This window comes from Ostrinia furnacalis, unplaced genomic scaffold (genome assembly GCF_004193835.3).
Source record: "Ostrinia furnacalis isolate ACB-3 unplaced genomic scaffold, ASM419383v2 OfSCF1343, whole genome shotgun sequence".
Classification (NCBI taxonomy): domain Eukaryota; kingdom Metazoa; phylum Arthropoda; class Insecta; order Lepidoptera; family Crambidae; genus Ostrinia; species Ostrinia furnacalis.
The window spans coordinates 1-14,394 of NW_021131582.1; the positions used below are offsets into that span (position 1 = coordinate 1).

The 14,394-nt window shown below is 45.6% G+C and overlaps 1 protein-coding gene across 1 annotated transcript in view; it reads right to left on the minus strand.

Moving 5' to 3' along the window:
- Positions 1 to 954: 954 nt before the first annotated feature.
- The window catches only part of LOC114352361 (twitchin-like), a 37,884-nt gene continuing 24,444 nt past the window's right edge, over positions 955 to 14,394 (minus strand). Inside the window, exons 20-29 of the mRNA XM_028303946.1 lie at positions 13,988 to 14,087; positions 13,373 to 13,538; positions 11,088 to 11,212; positions 9,148 to 9,343; positions 6,997 to 7,166; positions 4,622 to 4,740; positions 3,652 to 3,802; positions 2,773 to 2,939; positions 1,849 to 1,987; positions 955 to 1,076 (exon numbers count right to left, since the gene is read on the minus strand). Coding sequence (XP_028159747.1) covers positions 955 to 1,076; positions 1,849 to 1,987; positions 2,773 to 2,939; positions 3,652 to 3,802; positions 4,622 to 4,740; positions 6,997 to 7,166; positions 9,148 to 9,343; positions 11,088 to 11,212; positions 13,373 to 13,538; positions 13,988 to 14,087 — 1,455 coding nt within the window. The remainder of the gene's footprint in view (positions 1,077 to 1,848; positions 1,988 to 2,772; positions 2,940 to 3,651; positions 3,803 to 4,621; positions 4,741 to 6,996; positions 7,167 to 9,147; positions 9,344 to 11,087; positions 11,213 to 13,372; positions 13,539 to 13,987; positions 14,088 to 14,394) is intronic.

Genomic DNA, 14,394 nt, shown 5'->3' on the forward strand with positions numbered 1-14,394 from the left:
GTGCAAGGTGACATGTCAATGAAGTTTTCAGTTACTGTTGCCATTAAAAGAAATTAGTACCATTAGTTTTCCGCAACATGGCGAGGCTTTTTATGTTCCTGGTCGGGCTATAATATATATTTTACATATTATACCTATACGTGTTTCATTTATTAATCGAAATATAAAAATCTTTGAAAGACTAAATACCTAAACTCTATTAAAATTTTAAATTAATTATTCATGTTTTAATACCTTATTCTACCTAAAAATTAATAACTTATATCAAGTCTTAATACGGTCACGGCTCAAGATTTTTTTGTCCATTTCGGCGTTCTTTTTACTCTTTTGTCTTTGCGTTGACAGTTTGTAGCTAAATTCGCGCGGAACATTTTTGTGAAATGGCTCTTAAAGAAGGACAAATTGCTAAATCTCAAATGTCAAGTACTTTTTGAAACAGAAAATTGAAAATCTTATTTTCAAGCAAGGACAAAAACGATATTACGAATAAAAATCATTTTCTATTTCATCATTTCATTCTTAGATACCGGAGGAGAATGCTGAATGGCATTAGGTCCGCCTAATGTACTTTGATTTATGTGCAATAAGTGTTAAATAAATAAATAAGCCGCCGCTCGACTGTTGTGGTGAGCCCACTCGTGACACAAGCATATTTAGCTTAGTACGAGGGGCTAACGGGACTATAATTTGTGCAATACAAATCTATATCTATAAAAGCGAAAGGTCACTGATTGACTGACTCGCTATCATCACGAAATCTCAGAAACTACAAGTCTCAAATGTTGCCACCTTTTAGGCTGGTCTTAGTGTCACGGGGACTGTCAGACACTAAAACCAGCCTTAGAACGTAGGTGTTCACTTAGACGGGATTTTGCAGAATTCAATCCCTAAGGGGGTAAAACGGGATCTACGCGTAGAAAAGCTAGATACTAATAAAGTACCCAATGACGATAGTTACCTGCAGGCCAGCGTGACCGCATCGCCGTCGGTGACGACCTGCGACTGCGCATGGTCCACGATCCTCGGCGGCTTGTCGCCGGTCTTCACTCCGGGAGCCGCCGCCGAGCCGTCCATGGCTGGAGGTGGTAAATAATTGTTTAATACATAATTAATTTAAATATAATTAGGTCTTTTAGTAGTCTGGGAGTACATGTGGAGGTTTAGTGGGTAAACTGAGTGGGCTAATCCCCATTAATCAAAGAGTTGAGCATGATATGATGCTGCAGCCCTCATTTTATAGTAAGTATGCGTAATTCATTTCATCCGCAAAATAAAACGCTCAATCTTCATGGAAGCGTAGCGAAGCTTTATTCGTTTTCTTACGATTGCTACAATCCTTTACTAGCCTTTCGATTTGTGTTCCTAGACTATGAAATCAGATTACAGCCAGTATAACAATCCGCCTGCTCTATTAACTACAATTCTACAGATTTCACGCTATGTGCTTTCTCATTAGGACACCATGGTGGCGCTACTGGTCCAATAACAACAAAATACCAAATAGAAAAAAAATGGAATCATTTTTGGTTGCCAGCAACAAATTGGTGACGCGGCCAAGATACCAGATGAAGTACCCTCCATATAACTGTTTACATTTTTGGAGGCTAGAAGGCTCCATTATAGTGTCACGTAGGCTTAGTGTGAGTTTACATCAAACGTCATCACTAGCGAGCTTCTTGAAAGTTTCCGCTAGGGGCGCTGTACAATAAGTCATACATTTAATGTCACTTTTTCACGCTGTCAACTTTGAATGCGTTTGACGTAAACTCACACTATGCCCTCTGATGAGATAAGGCATATACTGTTTTTTATGTGTGCAAAAAATAGAGAGTAATCAATTATACTCACGTTTGACGGAGACCTTGCACTTGGTCTCGACCTCGCCCTGGCTGTTGATGGCCTTGAGCGAGTATTCGCCTTCGTCTTCGGGGAACACCTCGCTGATTGCCAGCGAGGCTACGCCGTTCTTGTACTTGAGGTCTACCACCTGTAAGGTAAATATTGACGCTTAGTTTTATGTCTCTTTATGTATAAAAGTCGTACAATATCTTGGGCTGACATAGATACTTTACGTTGAGTTAACATGTGGCCTAATGAGGGCTATCGTTTTTATACTTAACAGTTGGCACCCCTGGCGATTGACAGGACCTTACTCTACAGTGGCGCCATCTTGATGAGTGCAAACGCGATAGTCCTCCTACCACTTTCGCGCTCACCAGTTGGTGCCACTGTCTTCGCTACTAGCAAGTAACAGGACCTTACTCTACAGTGGCGCTAACTGGTGAGCGCTAAAACGATAGCCCTCATTCACGTATTTTCAGTCAAGATCTCGCTGACGTTCAGAAGTCGTACCATTGAAAAACTGTTCTACATCCGTATTCACAAGGGTCAGTTCGGTAGAACGATTACTCGATAGGATCGCAACTCAGCGATTTGTTGTCGCTGAAGTTTTGTTACGTGAATAAGGCTATTGATTGATAATATGATTTTAGACGCGTAGATGGATGACAAAGTACAGATTGAGCTTCGTGGCATTCCTTGAGGGACTAACGTCTAGAAAAACTGCAGATAATAATAACCTATATGAAATAATGTGCAGACACAGAACAGGCTAGTAATGGCCTTTCGAGCAGGAATGGTCCTTCAAGCCGGATGGTCCTTCGAGCAGGTTGGTCCTTCGAGCTGGTTGGTCCTTCGAGCCGGATGGTCCTTCGAGCCGGATGGTCCTTTGAGCCGGATGGTCCTTCGAGCCGGATGTATGTAGATGCTTACCTCAGACGAGTGCAGCGGCTTGCCGTTCTTGTACCACTGCACGCGCGGGTCGGGGTCACCGCGCACCGAGCACGACAGAAGTAAAGGCGCGCCGTCACGCGCGTTTAGCACGTCGGGCAGCGCGCGCGCGAATGATGGCGCGCACATCGTTGAGTCTGACGCTGGTACTGTAGATGAAGATGTTTGATATTAGGATTTTTCATTTAGGCGCCAATAGTGCAAGGTTTTAATGGCGGACTGCCGATTAGAGTGTAGTTGTAGTGGAAAAATAGTTTAGACTTGGTACTATAACCCTTTAAGCCAGTGGTTCTTAACCGGTGGTCCGCGGACCACTGGTGGTCCCTGGAGGCATTCCAAGTGGTCCACGAAGACATCGTAATGAACAAGTGACGTGACGTGATGAGTCGAGTTAACACAACGCAAACGACGTTCAGTGGGCGAGAAATAGACCTCCCCATTCATAGGATTTTGAAAAAAAAAGTGGTCCCTGACAAGACAGAAATTTGGTAAAATGGTCCCTCGTGACTTAAAGATTAAGAACCACTGCTTTGAGCGGTGCCATAGCCATTTGAAGAGGACTTAATTTATCTGTGATGCCAACTGCGTCTACTTGACGTTCCAACTGTTTTGTTACAGTCGTGGGCACAAGTAGCTTCTGCTAGTATTACATGGCATGACATAATGCATTTCTTCTCTGAAGTGGTTGTCATTTTCAATCGTAGTGAAACACGATAGTTTAAAATCTTAAGCTTAACGAAATAAACACTTCTATGAACACAACGAACTGATGAAGGTCGAGGGAAGAACCTGGATGCGGGCTGGAGGCTTTTGTCCAGCAGTGGACGTCATATGGCTGAAACCAACGAAGTAAATACTCACAAACTAGCTCTTTAGTAGCGCTCCTCGACCGCGAAGACGCGTCCGAGTCCAGTTTGGCGCCGTACTTCTTCTTGCTCGCTTCTACCGAGCTCTGCGGCGAGTATTTGGGCCTGGGAACGGCGTGCGACTTCTGTGGCGGGTCGATTGTGACCTGAGGGTACATGGAATTTGTTATAGTAAGATTTATATTTAAAGTAGATAGTAGGTCGGCTTCATTATAAAAACTAAGGCTGGGTTGCACCAAATTACTGAAACTTTAACAAACGTCCAGTCTGTCAAACTCCATACAAAAGACACCGGTTATCGTTATAGTTAGCGTTGAAGTAAGGTGGTGTAACTCAGCCTTATCGTTTTCAAATCACAATTCTTTATTACTAGATTATTTTTATCATAGCAGCATCGGCGCAGGAGTGCAATCAACTTAATTTTACCTTGACCTAAATTAACTCACCATACTGACGAGACGGGTTAGGGAAGCCTAATGCCGCAATTATACAATTTTGAAGCCACGATAGCCGAACGGTGAAGGGGTCGGACTGGTCGACTCGTGATCCGGGAAACGCGGGTTCGGTCCCCGCCGCCGTGCTCGACTATTGTGGTGAGCTCACTCGTGACACAAGCATATTTAGCTTAGTACGAGGGGCTAACGGGAGTATTAGTAATTTGTGAAATAACAAATAACTAATAATCTTTTTATAAAAAAAAAAATAAAAAAAAAATCGTGTTCGCCATTCTCCTTATGACTCGACGAAACATTCGTATACCAGTGTGTCGCGAACTACACTGTTCATATGCTTCGCTTGCTCGCTATTCGCCACCCCATTCATATAGAAACTCGCACGAATGCGTGAATGTGGTATCATGGTCGCCTTTTAACAAGCAAGAGACGGGGTGATCCTATTCTACTCTGCAACTACACGGCTCTAACTAGAAACAAAACGAACTAAATAGTCGTATACTTAGTTCTTACCTTAGTCTTGGTGATGATAGGAGGTGGTGCAGGCTTGATGGGCTTCTCGATGTAGCGGCGGTCTCCTGAGTGCAGGAAGTTGTGCGCTAGCGCCGCTTGCTCGGGTGACACTACCTCGCCTGCAAACACAATCAAGTTTACAACAACTGTTATCTTTTCTTACAAGTTAGTTTTTGAAAAGACCTAAAGACCTTCTTTCTACACACACCGGCAGATTTAGCGGAACGCAAAAAAAAGTATGAAAATAAGGAAAATTACTACTGATCTATGAAATATTTATTATACAAAATAAAGAGATAATTAAAATAAAATAAAATAACATATATTTTTTAAATATTTAGTCGTTTTTATTTAATAAAAAATCATCGAAACGAAATTTCAATTTTTCAGTTTTGAACAAAAATTAGAAATTGTGGCCAGATTAAAAATTAGGGTAGCTTATCACTATCCAAATGAATGAATTAATGATGGGTATTTCCCCCTCTTGCTCTGATGATGGTTTCCATTCATCTGAGCATGCTGCAGTTAATGATATGAAGGGTATTTTGGGGCAATGTCTGCCATTCCTCTAGTAACGCGTTTCTCAACACCACCGGTGGTATTCTGAGTTTAACACATCTTTTAAGAAAGTCCAAGACATGCTCTATAGGATTCTTGTCTAGGGATCTTGCCAGCCACTGCATCATGGGTATATCCAAATGGTTTAGATGTGCCTGTACTGAGCGAGCACTGTGAAAACGAACATTATCGTGAATTAAACTAAAGGAGTCCACAATAAATGGAGTAAATGGCACATCATGTTCTTCTAAAATGTTCCTAGTGTACCATTCAGAAGTCGTATTTCCTCCATCACCCACCACTAACTCCGTGCGAGCTCAACATTATCGTGAATTAAACTAAAGGAGTCCACAATAAATGGAGTAAATGGCACATCATGTTCTTCTAAAATGTTCCTAGTGTACCATTCAGAAGTCGTATTTCCTCCATCACCCACCACTAACTCCGTGCGAGCTCCCAAAAAAATCCTTCCCCACACCAGAATTAAGCTACCTCCATAAACCACGATATTTTCAAAATTAAGACTAAATGTTACGTTCTCTTTGTGTCTCCATATTCGCTATCTTCCATCGATCTGGTTTAAGAGAACTCTGCACTCATAAGTGAAGAGATCATGCCTCCAGTCGTTCAAGACCCAATCACGATATTCACGTGAAAAGTTCAATATGTTTTTTCGGTGCTGTGTCACAAGTTGGAGCTTTCTCGGGTATGCACGACCCTATACCAACTTCAGTAAATCTCCTGTGAACTGTGGGCTCAGTCACTCTTACTCCTCGAGTGTCTTTAAGGTTATTTCTGGCTTGAACAGCAGGTAACCGCGACTTTCTGAAAACTCGAAGTTGTAAAAAACGGTCATCCCGTCGCGAAGTACGCCTTTTTCTGACTTGAACCCTCCTCCTAACGACAGAAATGATCAATCTGTACCGTTGGTTACTGCCATGGGTGGTCGATACTGATCAACGACGTCTTACGGCAGCCGATTTGTATGCATGGCCGTTACTTCTCATTTCATCTGCCTTAATGATTTCTGACGGTGCTAAGCTGGGTATAATAAACCCTTATAAGTAACTGAATGCTTACACAACAAAATTCTCAGAAAAAAACATCTTCCACGTAAAAGAAATCCAAATTAGCAAAAGCTTCATTCAATTCAAAACACTCAACGAAACTGTTGATGGGGTAATTTAAACAAAATAATTAAAAAAATATACTGTTGGCAATTATTTTTTTCATATTTAGAATTAAATTAAAAAATAATGTCATAATTAGGCATTTTTTTCCTAAAATAATGATGATATTGATGCTTTTTTTTCCGTTCCTCTAAATCTGCCGGTGTGTGTAGGTTAACAATATGCAATGCCGTAATTAAGACGGTGAGGGTGAAGATCGAAAAAATATTGGAGAATAGTCCTGATTTTATAAAAGACAGGATGCAGTTGTAAAAGCTTGCGTTGGAAAGCTAGTTACTAGCTGGCGTATTTCTTCCAAATAAACTAGCTTCAGCTAACAGCTTTTTGATTTTAGTGATTTGCAGTTCTTATAAACAGAGTGTACAGGGTTTCTATGGAGTCTACTCACTGATCAGAATAGAATCAGGACGAAATATCGAGAATTCAAGAATAATATTTAGGAACTGACGAAACATCTCCTCCATAGCTTTTGTATAGCAATGGGGGCTGACAATCTATCGATTGTTACTAAAAATCATATTTTGAGACAACATTTTCGGGACTAGAATGAAGTATTTTTTGGTTATATTGTCAACTACCCACGTCCCAGATAACATTTTTAATTAGGAGTACAATATTACGACTTACCCTCAACAATAACGACGCACGAGGTCTCATCGGTGCCATGGATGTTGGTGGCGATGCAGCTGTATTTGCCGCTATCCTCGGGCCGGCAGTCGATGATCTCCATGGTGACGACGCCATCGGCGTGCGTCATGGAATAGTCGAACTTGGATAGCTCCTTTCTATCCTTGTACCTGGATGGTTTGAAATGGAGGTGTTAATAAAGTTCGGTATTATACTAAATTATAGCCAGGGCCGGATCTACCATATGGCATTTTCGGCTTCAGCCCAGGGCCCCGTAGATTCATGGGACCCCCAGCTAAGTCAAGTCAAAGTCAAAAATAGACAATAATGCGAAAGAGTTACAGTAGGTGGGCCCGTATTAGCCCAGAGTTCCCTAAACTCACGGTCGGGCCCTGATTATAGCAGATGTCTTTAAAGGGATTCGCAGATTTACTGAGTTTTATACAATTTATGGGGTCTAGTATCACATATTCCACATCTTATAGATTAGGAATAATACCTGTATTAATATGAATCTAACTTGAAGCGTGTTTTACGTGCGTACTAGGTAGTGACACAAAACTCAGCTCAATTTCAAGCACAGATTGAATCTTTTCACTTGAATGAGATCTGGATTTGTGCTGGGCTTGCCGCTGAGGCTGCAGCTGGAAGGTGAAGGCGGGCGCCGTCTCGCTCGACTCCTGCCAGAAGGTGTGGGCAGGTGTCCACGCGTGGGCTTACCACTTGACGGTGGGCGTGGGCTTGCCGCTGAGGCAGCAGAGCAGCTTGCAGGTGTCGCGCGCCTGCATGACGCGCGGCCGCAGCTGGAAGGTGAAGGCGGGCGCCGTCTCGCTCGACTCCTGCCAGAAGGTGTGGGCAGGTGTCCACGCGTGGGCTTACCACTTGACGGTGGGCGTGGGCTTGCCGCTGAGGCAGCAGAGCAGCTTGCAGGTGTCGCGCGCCTGCATGACGCGCGGCCGCAGCTGGAAGGTGAAGGCGGGCGCCGTCTCGCTCGACTCCTGCCAGAAGGTGTGGGCAGGTGTCCACGCGTGGGCTTACCACTTGACGGTGGGCGTGGGCTTGCCGCTGAGGCAGCAGAGCAGCTTGCAGGTGTCGCGCGCCTGCATGACGCGCGGCCGCAGCTGGAAGGTGAAGGCGGGCGCCGTCTCGCTCGACTCCTGCCAGAAGGTGTGGGCAGGTGTCCACGCGTGGGCTTACCACTTGACGGTGGGCGTGGGCTTGCCGCTGAGGCAGCAGAGCAGCTTGCAGGTGTCGCGCGCCTGCATGACGCGCGGCCGCAGCTGGAAGGTGAAGGCGGGCGCCGTCTCGCTCGACTCCTGCCAGAAGGTGTGGGCAGGTGTCCACGCGTGGGCTTACCACTTGACGGTGGGCGTGGGCTTGCCGCTGAGGCAGCAGAGCAGCTTGCAGGTGTCGCGCGCCTGCATGACGCGCGGCCGCAGCTGGAAGGTGAAGGCGGGCGCCGTCTCGCTCGACTCCTGCCAGAAGGTGTGGGCAGGTGTCCACGCGTGGGCTTACCACTTGACGGTGGGCGTGGGCTTGCCGCTGAGGCAGCAGAGCAGCTTGCAGGTGTCGCGCGCCTGCATGACGCGCGGCCGCAGCTGGAAGGTGAAGGCGGGCGCCGTCTCGCTCGACTCCTGCCAGAAGGTGTGGGCAGGTGTCCACGCGTGGGCTTACCACTTGACGGTGGGCGTGGGCTTGCCGCTGAGGCAGCAGAGCAGCTTGCAGGTGTCGCGCGCCTGCATGACGCGCGGCCGCAGCTGGAAGGTGAAGGCGGGCGCCGTCTCGCTCGACTCCTGCCAGAAGGTGTGGGCAGGTGTCCACGCGTGGGCTTACCACTTGACGGTGGGCGTGGGCTTGCCGCTGAGGCAGCAGAGCAGCTTGCAGGTGTCGCGCGCCTGCATGACGCGCGGCCGCAGCTGGAAGGTGAAGGCGGGCGCCGTCTCGCTCGACTCCTGCCAGAAGGTGTGGGCAGGTGTCCACGCGTGGGCTTACCACTTGACGGTGGGCGTGGGCTTGCCGCTGAGGCAGCAGAGCAGCTTGCAGGTGTCGCGCGCCTGCATGACGCGCGGCCGCAGCTGGAAGGTGAAGGCGGGCGCCGTCTCGCTCGACTCCTGCCAGAAGGTGTGGGCAGGTGTCCACGCGTGGGCTTACCACTTGACGGTGGGCGTGGGCTTGCCGCTGAGGCAGCAGAGCAGCTTGCAGGTGTCGCGCGCCTGCATGACGCGCGGCCGCAGCTGGAAGGTGAAGGCGGGCGCCGTCTCGCTCGACTCCTGCCAGAAGGTGTAGGGCAACGCCTCGCGGCGGCGCGGCGCTTCCGGCAAGTGTTGGCGTTGGACCTTGGGAACCGCTGGAAGAAGAGCACACAGTCAGTCGTGTCGTGTAGTTGGAAACTAGGACCCTGAGACGAGGTACAAGCAAGATCACATCCAAGTTTCTAAGGATGTAAGATGAATAACGATATGGCTACAATAAAATTTGATTGTTTAAGATCTTTTTCTGGCAAGTGCTGCAGTTAGACTTTGGGAGCCGCTGGAAAAGAGGGACATATGGTCAGTCGTATAAAAAAATATAAGCAGGAACAATTTCAAATTAAGACAGACAAGGCTGCAAGATTAATAACGATTCGGAGTCGGCCGTTTGGTGTAGTGGTTCAGAACGGACTACTATGCCGAGAGGTCCCGGGTTCGATTCCCGGCCGGGCAGAAATTGAAATGATGAATTTTAATTTCTGTGACGGGTCTGGGTGTGACTATGTATAATATTTATGTATTTAAAAAAAAAAAAGTATATAAGTAGTATATCCGTTAAGCTAGCACCCATAACACAAGCATTAAGTTGCTTACTTTGGGGCTAGCTGGCGCTGTGTGAAATTGTCCAAAGATTTATTATTTATTATTATTAATAACGATAAATTGGTTGTTTAAAGTTCGTTTTATCATGGGATAAGGTTAGGCTGGGAAGCCTGAAGCTTGTTTTGTTTCTAAGCCCTGACACAAAGCTAAAAGAAAGCACATGAGAATGGAAAAAAAACGAAGTAATTTTATAAATGGAGATCATAGAAAAGTATACAACTTCAAAATCTATAACGCTCTTCAACTGATTTGTATCTAGCCTTGAAAAGGGCAGAAAAGCTAAGATATTTTTAACTTTTGAAAAATAAAACACACAAATATTACCGGAAACGAATTTCCACGGTATCGCACATCAACAACACGGTTTTAACCTTTTCACCGTACACAACACAAACTCGTTTCACCGTTCAAATATCTAGACTAATTAAAGTACAATTCGGCCTAGGGCCAGCGCGAGAATAGATCTGGCGTCCGCGACCTATTTGTTCACATTTAAACTATTAAGTCGTTGAACCGATCGGTTGGCTTTCATCTCATCTGACAGGTTTATTGTTTAGCTAGGTTTATTAATTGTGCCATTATATTAGTCATAATGATTTAATTGGGGGAGTTTTATTGCTGGTTCTAAATATATCGCTATTATATTTTGAGCGTTGTTTGCTCTAGTGGCATTTATGAGGTTAATACAGAGGTTAAATCAGATATATTTTCTAACTTTCTATCCTGTACTTTCTGTGAACTATTTTAAACAATTCAGCTTAAACTATACAAAGGAATACAGATACTAGAACAGACACAGACGTCTGTGTGTGACAGAGCCGCCGAAAGTTCGAGACAGGTTCTCGAATGGGCATACATCTTGGCAAACGTAATACGGACACCCCTTGTTCGATAGATAGATGACTTCAAAAAATAGCTAGCAATAGCTACATGAAAATAAAGCGGCGGATTCTTAAATTGAGGCTGATCTTGACAAACGTTGAAAAACGTTCATGTTCTGTTCCTCAGAGATGGGGGGAGGGGGTTCTACTTCTAATAATTCATTATCATTGGCTGCAATGATGATGATGATATGAGGGTGTTGTGTCTACAATTCTAGATGGACAAAAATGGGAGTTCGTGCATTGTAGCGTTCCTTAAGAGAGTTTTAGGTCCAGCAGAGCACTTTCATTGGCTGAAAATCTGAAATACATACACAATGTACCGCTATTGGCTGAAATGATGATGATGATGACTTACGTTGTACATTGAGGAACACGACCTCCTCCCGGAATCCGTAGTGGTTCTCCGCTCGGATGATGTACTCGCCGCGGTCTTCCAGCTTCGCGCGGTTGATAATGAAGTAGTAATCATCGCCCGCGTATCTGTTTGAACGAATATAGTGTCAGTAATCTTTTAGCTATGTAGATTTATGAATTGTTTTATTACTTTCTGTGAAAGTAATTGATAGCTTTTTAGGAATTCATATGCCCAAAAAATTTGAACCCTTGGTTCATATCACAGTCATAAATGAGTAGTCGTTTATGTACGAGTATAAGGCAAACAACATTTTTTTTAATAGCCATATCTTGGGGATCTTTTACGCTAACGAAGTAACTCTTTCACTAATGTTTCCACATATTATTGAAATATCAGAACAGTAAGACTGAGTTGCATCACCTAACTTTAACAGTAAATGTAACATTAACTGGAGTTTTTTGTTTGGAGTTTGACAGACTTTTGACGTTTGCCAAAGTAAAAGTAAGATGGTGCAACCCAGCCTAAGACATATTCTAAAACAAGTTATTAGTTGAGATTTTTGAGATCAAGTTGTAGATTCTGGTGATACCTACAGGATTTGCAGTGATAGGAAAGAGGTAACTTTTGAAAAGTCCTTCTATGTGACGTCGAATGTTGTTATGCCTATTTAACCTTACCTCTTCATGAACTTGACGGACTGCCTGAGCTCGTGGTTGTTGCGTGACCACGTGACGGTGGGCGTGGCGCAGGCGATGATGCGGCAGTACAGTTTTACTGACTGGCCCTCGTAGCAGAAGGCCGAGTAGCGACCACGTGACAGAAGGGCGTGGCTACAAGCTTAACCGACTGGGTCTCGTAGCAGAACATTTCGAGGGATCACGTGACAGAGGGCGTGGCTACAGTTTGACGGACTAGTCTCGTAGCAGAACGCACGTCGTCGCTACGAGGCGACAGATACTACAGTATCAGTCGTGCGTGTCTCGCAAGTGTTACCTCTTCATGACGGATAGACCCTCGTAGCAGAACGTATCGTAGCAACCACGCGACAGAGGGCGCTACAGCTGACCGACTGGGCCTCGTAGCGATCATTCGACAAAGCGCGTGACTACAACTTGCTCGACTGGCCCTCGTAGCAGAAGGCCTCGTAGCGCTCACGTAACAGAGGGCGTGGCTACAGGTGACCGACTGGGCCTCGTAGCGATCATTCGACAAAGCGCGTGACTACAACTTGCTAGACTGGCCCTCGTAGCAGGCCTTGTAGCGATCACGTGACAGAGGGCGTGGCTACAGCTTGACTGGCTCTCGTAGCAAAACGCACGTTGTCCCTACGAGACGACAGAGAGAGACAGCAACAAAGACGTTACCTCTTCATGAATTTGACGGACTGGCGCAACTCGTAGTTGATGCGCGACCCACAAATGACAGGGCCCACTAGAAGACTGAAGTTCCTCTTATCCAGGCTAAGAAGAATGAGAGGCGAAGCACAGGATCCTAATAGGGCACTAAGTTAAGGCGAGGTTTCGTATAAGATAAGGTACCTCTTCATGAACTTGACGGACTGCCTGAGCTCGTGGTTGTTGCGCGACCACGTGACGGTGGGCGTGGCGCAGGCGATGATGCGGCAGTACAGCTTCACGGACTGGCCCTCGTAGCAGAAGGCCTCGTAGCGACCACGTGACAGAAGGGCGTGGCTCCAAGCTTAACCGACTGGGCCTCGTAGCAGAAGGCCTCGTAGTGATCACGTGACATGGGGCGTGGGGCGTGGCTACAGTTTGATAGACTAATCTCGTAGCAGACGGCATGTGGTCGCTACGAATCGACAGAAAGAGACTACAACAACAAACGTGCGGTTCTCGCAAGAGTTACTGGCCCTCATAGCAGAACGTATCGTAGCAACCACGCGACAGAGGGCGCGGCTAAAGCTGACCGACTGGGCCTTGTAGCGATCATTCGACAAAGCGCGTGACTACAACTTGATCGATTGGCCCTCGTAGCAGAAGGCCTCGTAGCGATCACGTGATAAAGGGCGTGGCTACAGCTTGACTGGCTCTCGTAGCAAAACGCACGTTGTCCCTACGAGACGACAGAGAGAGACAGCAACAAAGACGTTACCTCTTCATGAACTTGACGGACTGGCGCAACTCGTAGTTGATGCGCGACCCACTAATGACAGGGCCAATTGAAGACTGAAGTTCCTCTTATCCAGGCTATGAAGAATGAGAGGCGAAGCACAGGATCCTAATAGGGCACTAAGTTAAGGCGGGGTTTCGTATAAGATAAGGTACCTCTTCATGAACTTGACGGACTGCCTGAGCTCGTGGTTGTTGCGTGACCACGTGACGGTGGGCGTGGCGCAGGCGATGATGCGGCAGTACAGTTTTACTGACTGGCCCTCGTAGCAGAAGGCCGATTGCGGCTTGATCACGAACCGCGGCGCCGCTTGCCGCCGGTCTGTTGATATAAACGATGTTATGATGGGGAAAAATAAAATATTAAGACTGTAAATTGCATTGCTTTTAGCTTTGATAAGACCGCTCGAAATATGGCACTCAACTGAAAAGTTTCTTGTGGTATTGGAGTAGTGCGGGATGGAAAACATGATTTTATAAGATTTGATAGGGCTTGAAAGAGCTTACTGTCTTTGTCTATACATGTCAGATTTGAATTGGATGATAAACATTTCTACCACACAATCTTTGATTGCACTTCAACTGTGTATTTTGGCAAAATGCTATGCTTTTTCAAGCAGAATTTAAAAAAAACAGGGTATTACGTCATCATAGATTTAGTCAATCCGCACTGTTTTCAATAACAAAGCAATTAGCAGTAGACAGTGATTCTTACTTTGAACCTTATTTACAGTGAGAGTTCCAGAATAAACTTAAGTGTAATCAACTCACCGAACTGTCCGTCGTAGATCTTCCATTTCTCGATGAGCAGTTTGCGCAGCGAACTGTACTCGCTCAACCTGCCGATCGGCAGCGCGAATGACGACCAGTTCTAAAAAAAAATGGTATTTTAGTATCGCTGCTCATTAAATTAGGTATAGTTCCAAAATACTGAACTGTCCTATGCATGACATTGACAGTGGGGCGCCACCGGATAATATATACCGGATCGCTGGTTTCGATTTTTGCCATGTTGGAAACCATTTAGTTGAACGATGGTAGCGCCCCCCTGTCATTGAGTTTGGTGGGACAGTTCAGCGTGGGTCATCTATACCTGATTTTAAAAACGGAACACATGTCATCGATTGGACTTAAGATTATTTGGAGCAATGTTGAAATATTATTGATCTTATGGCCAA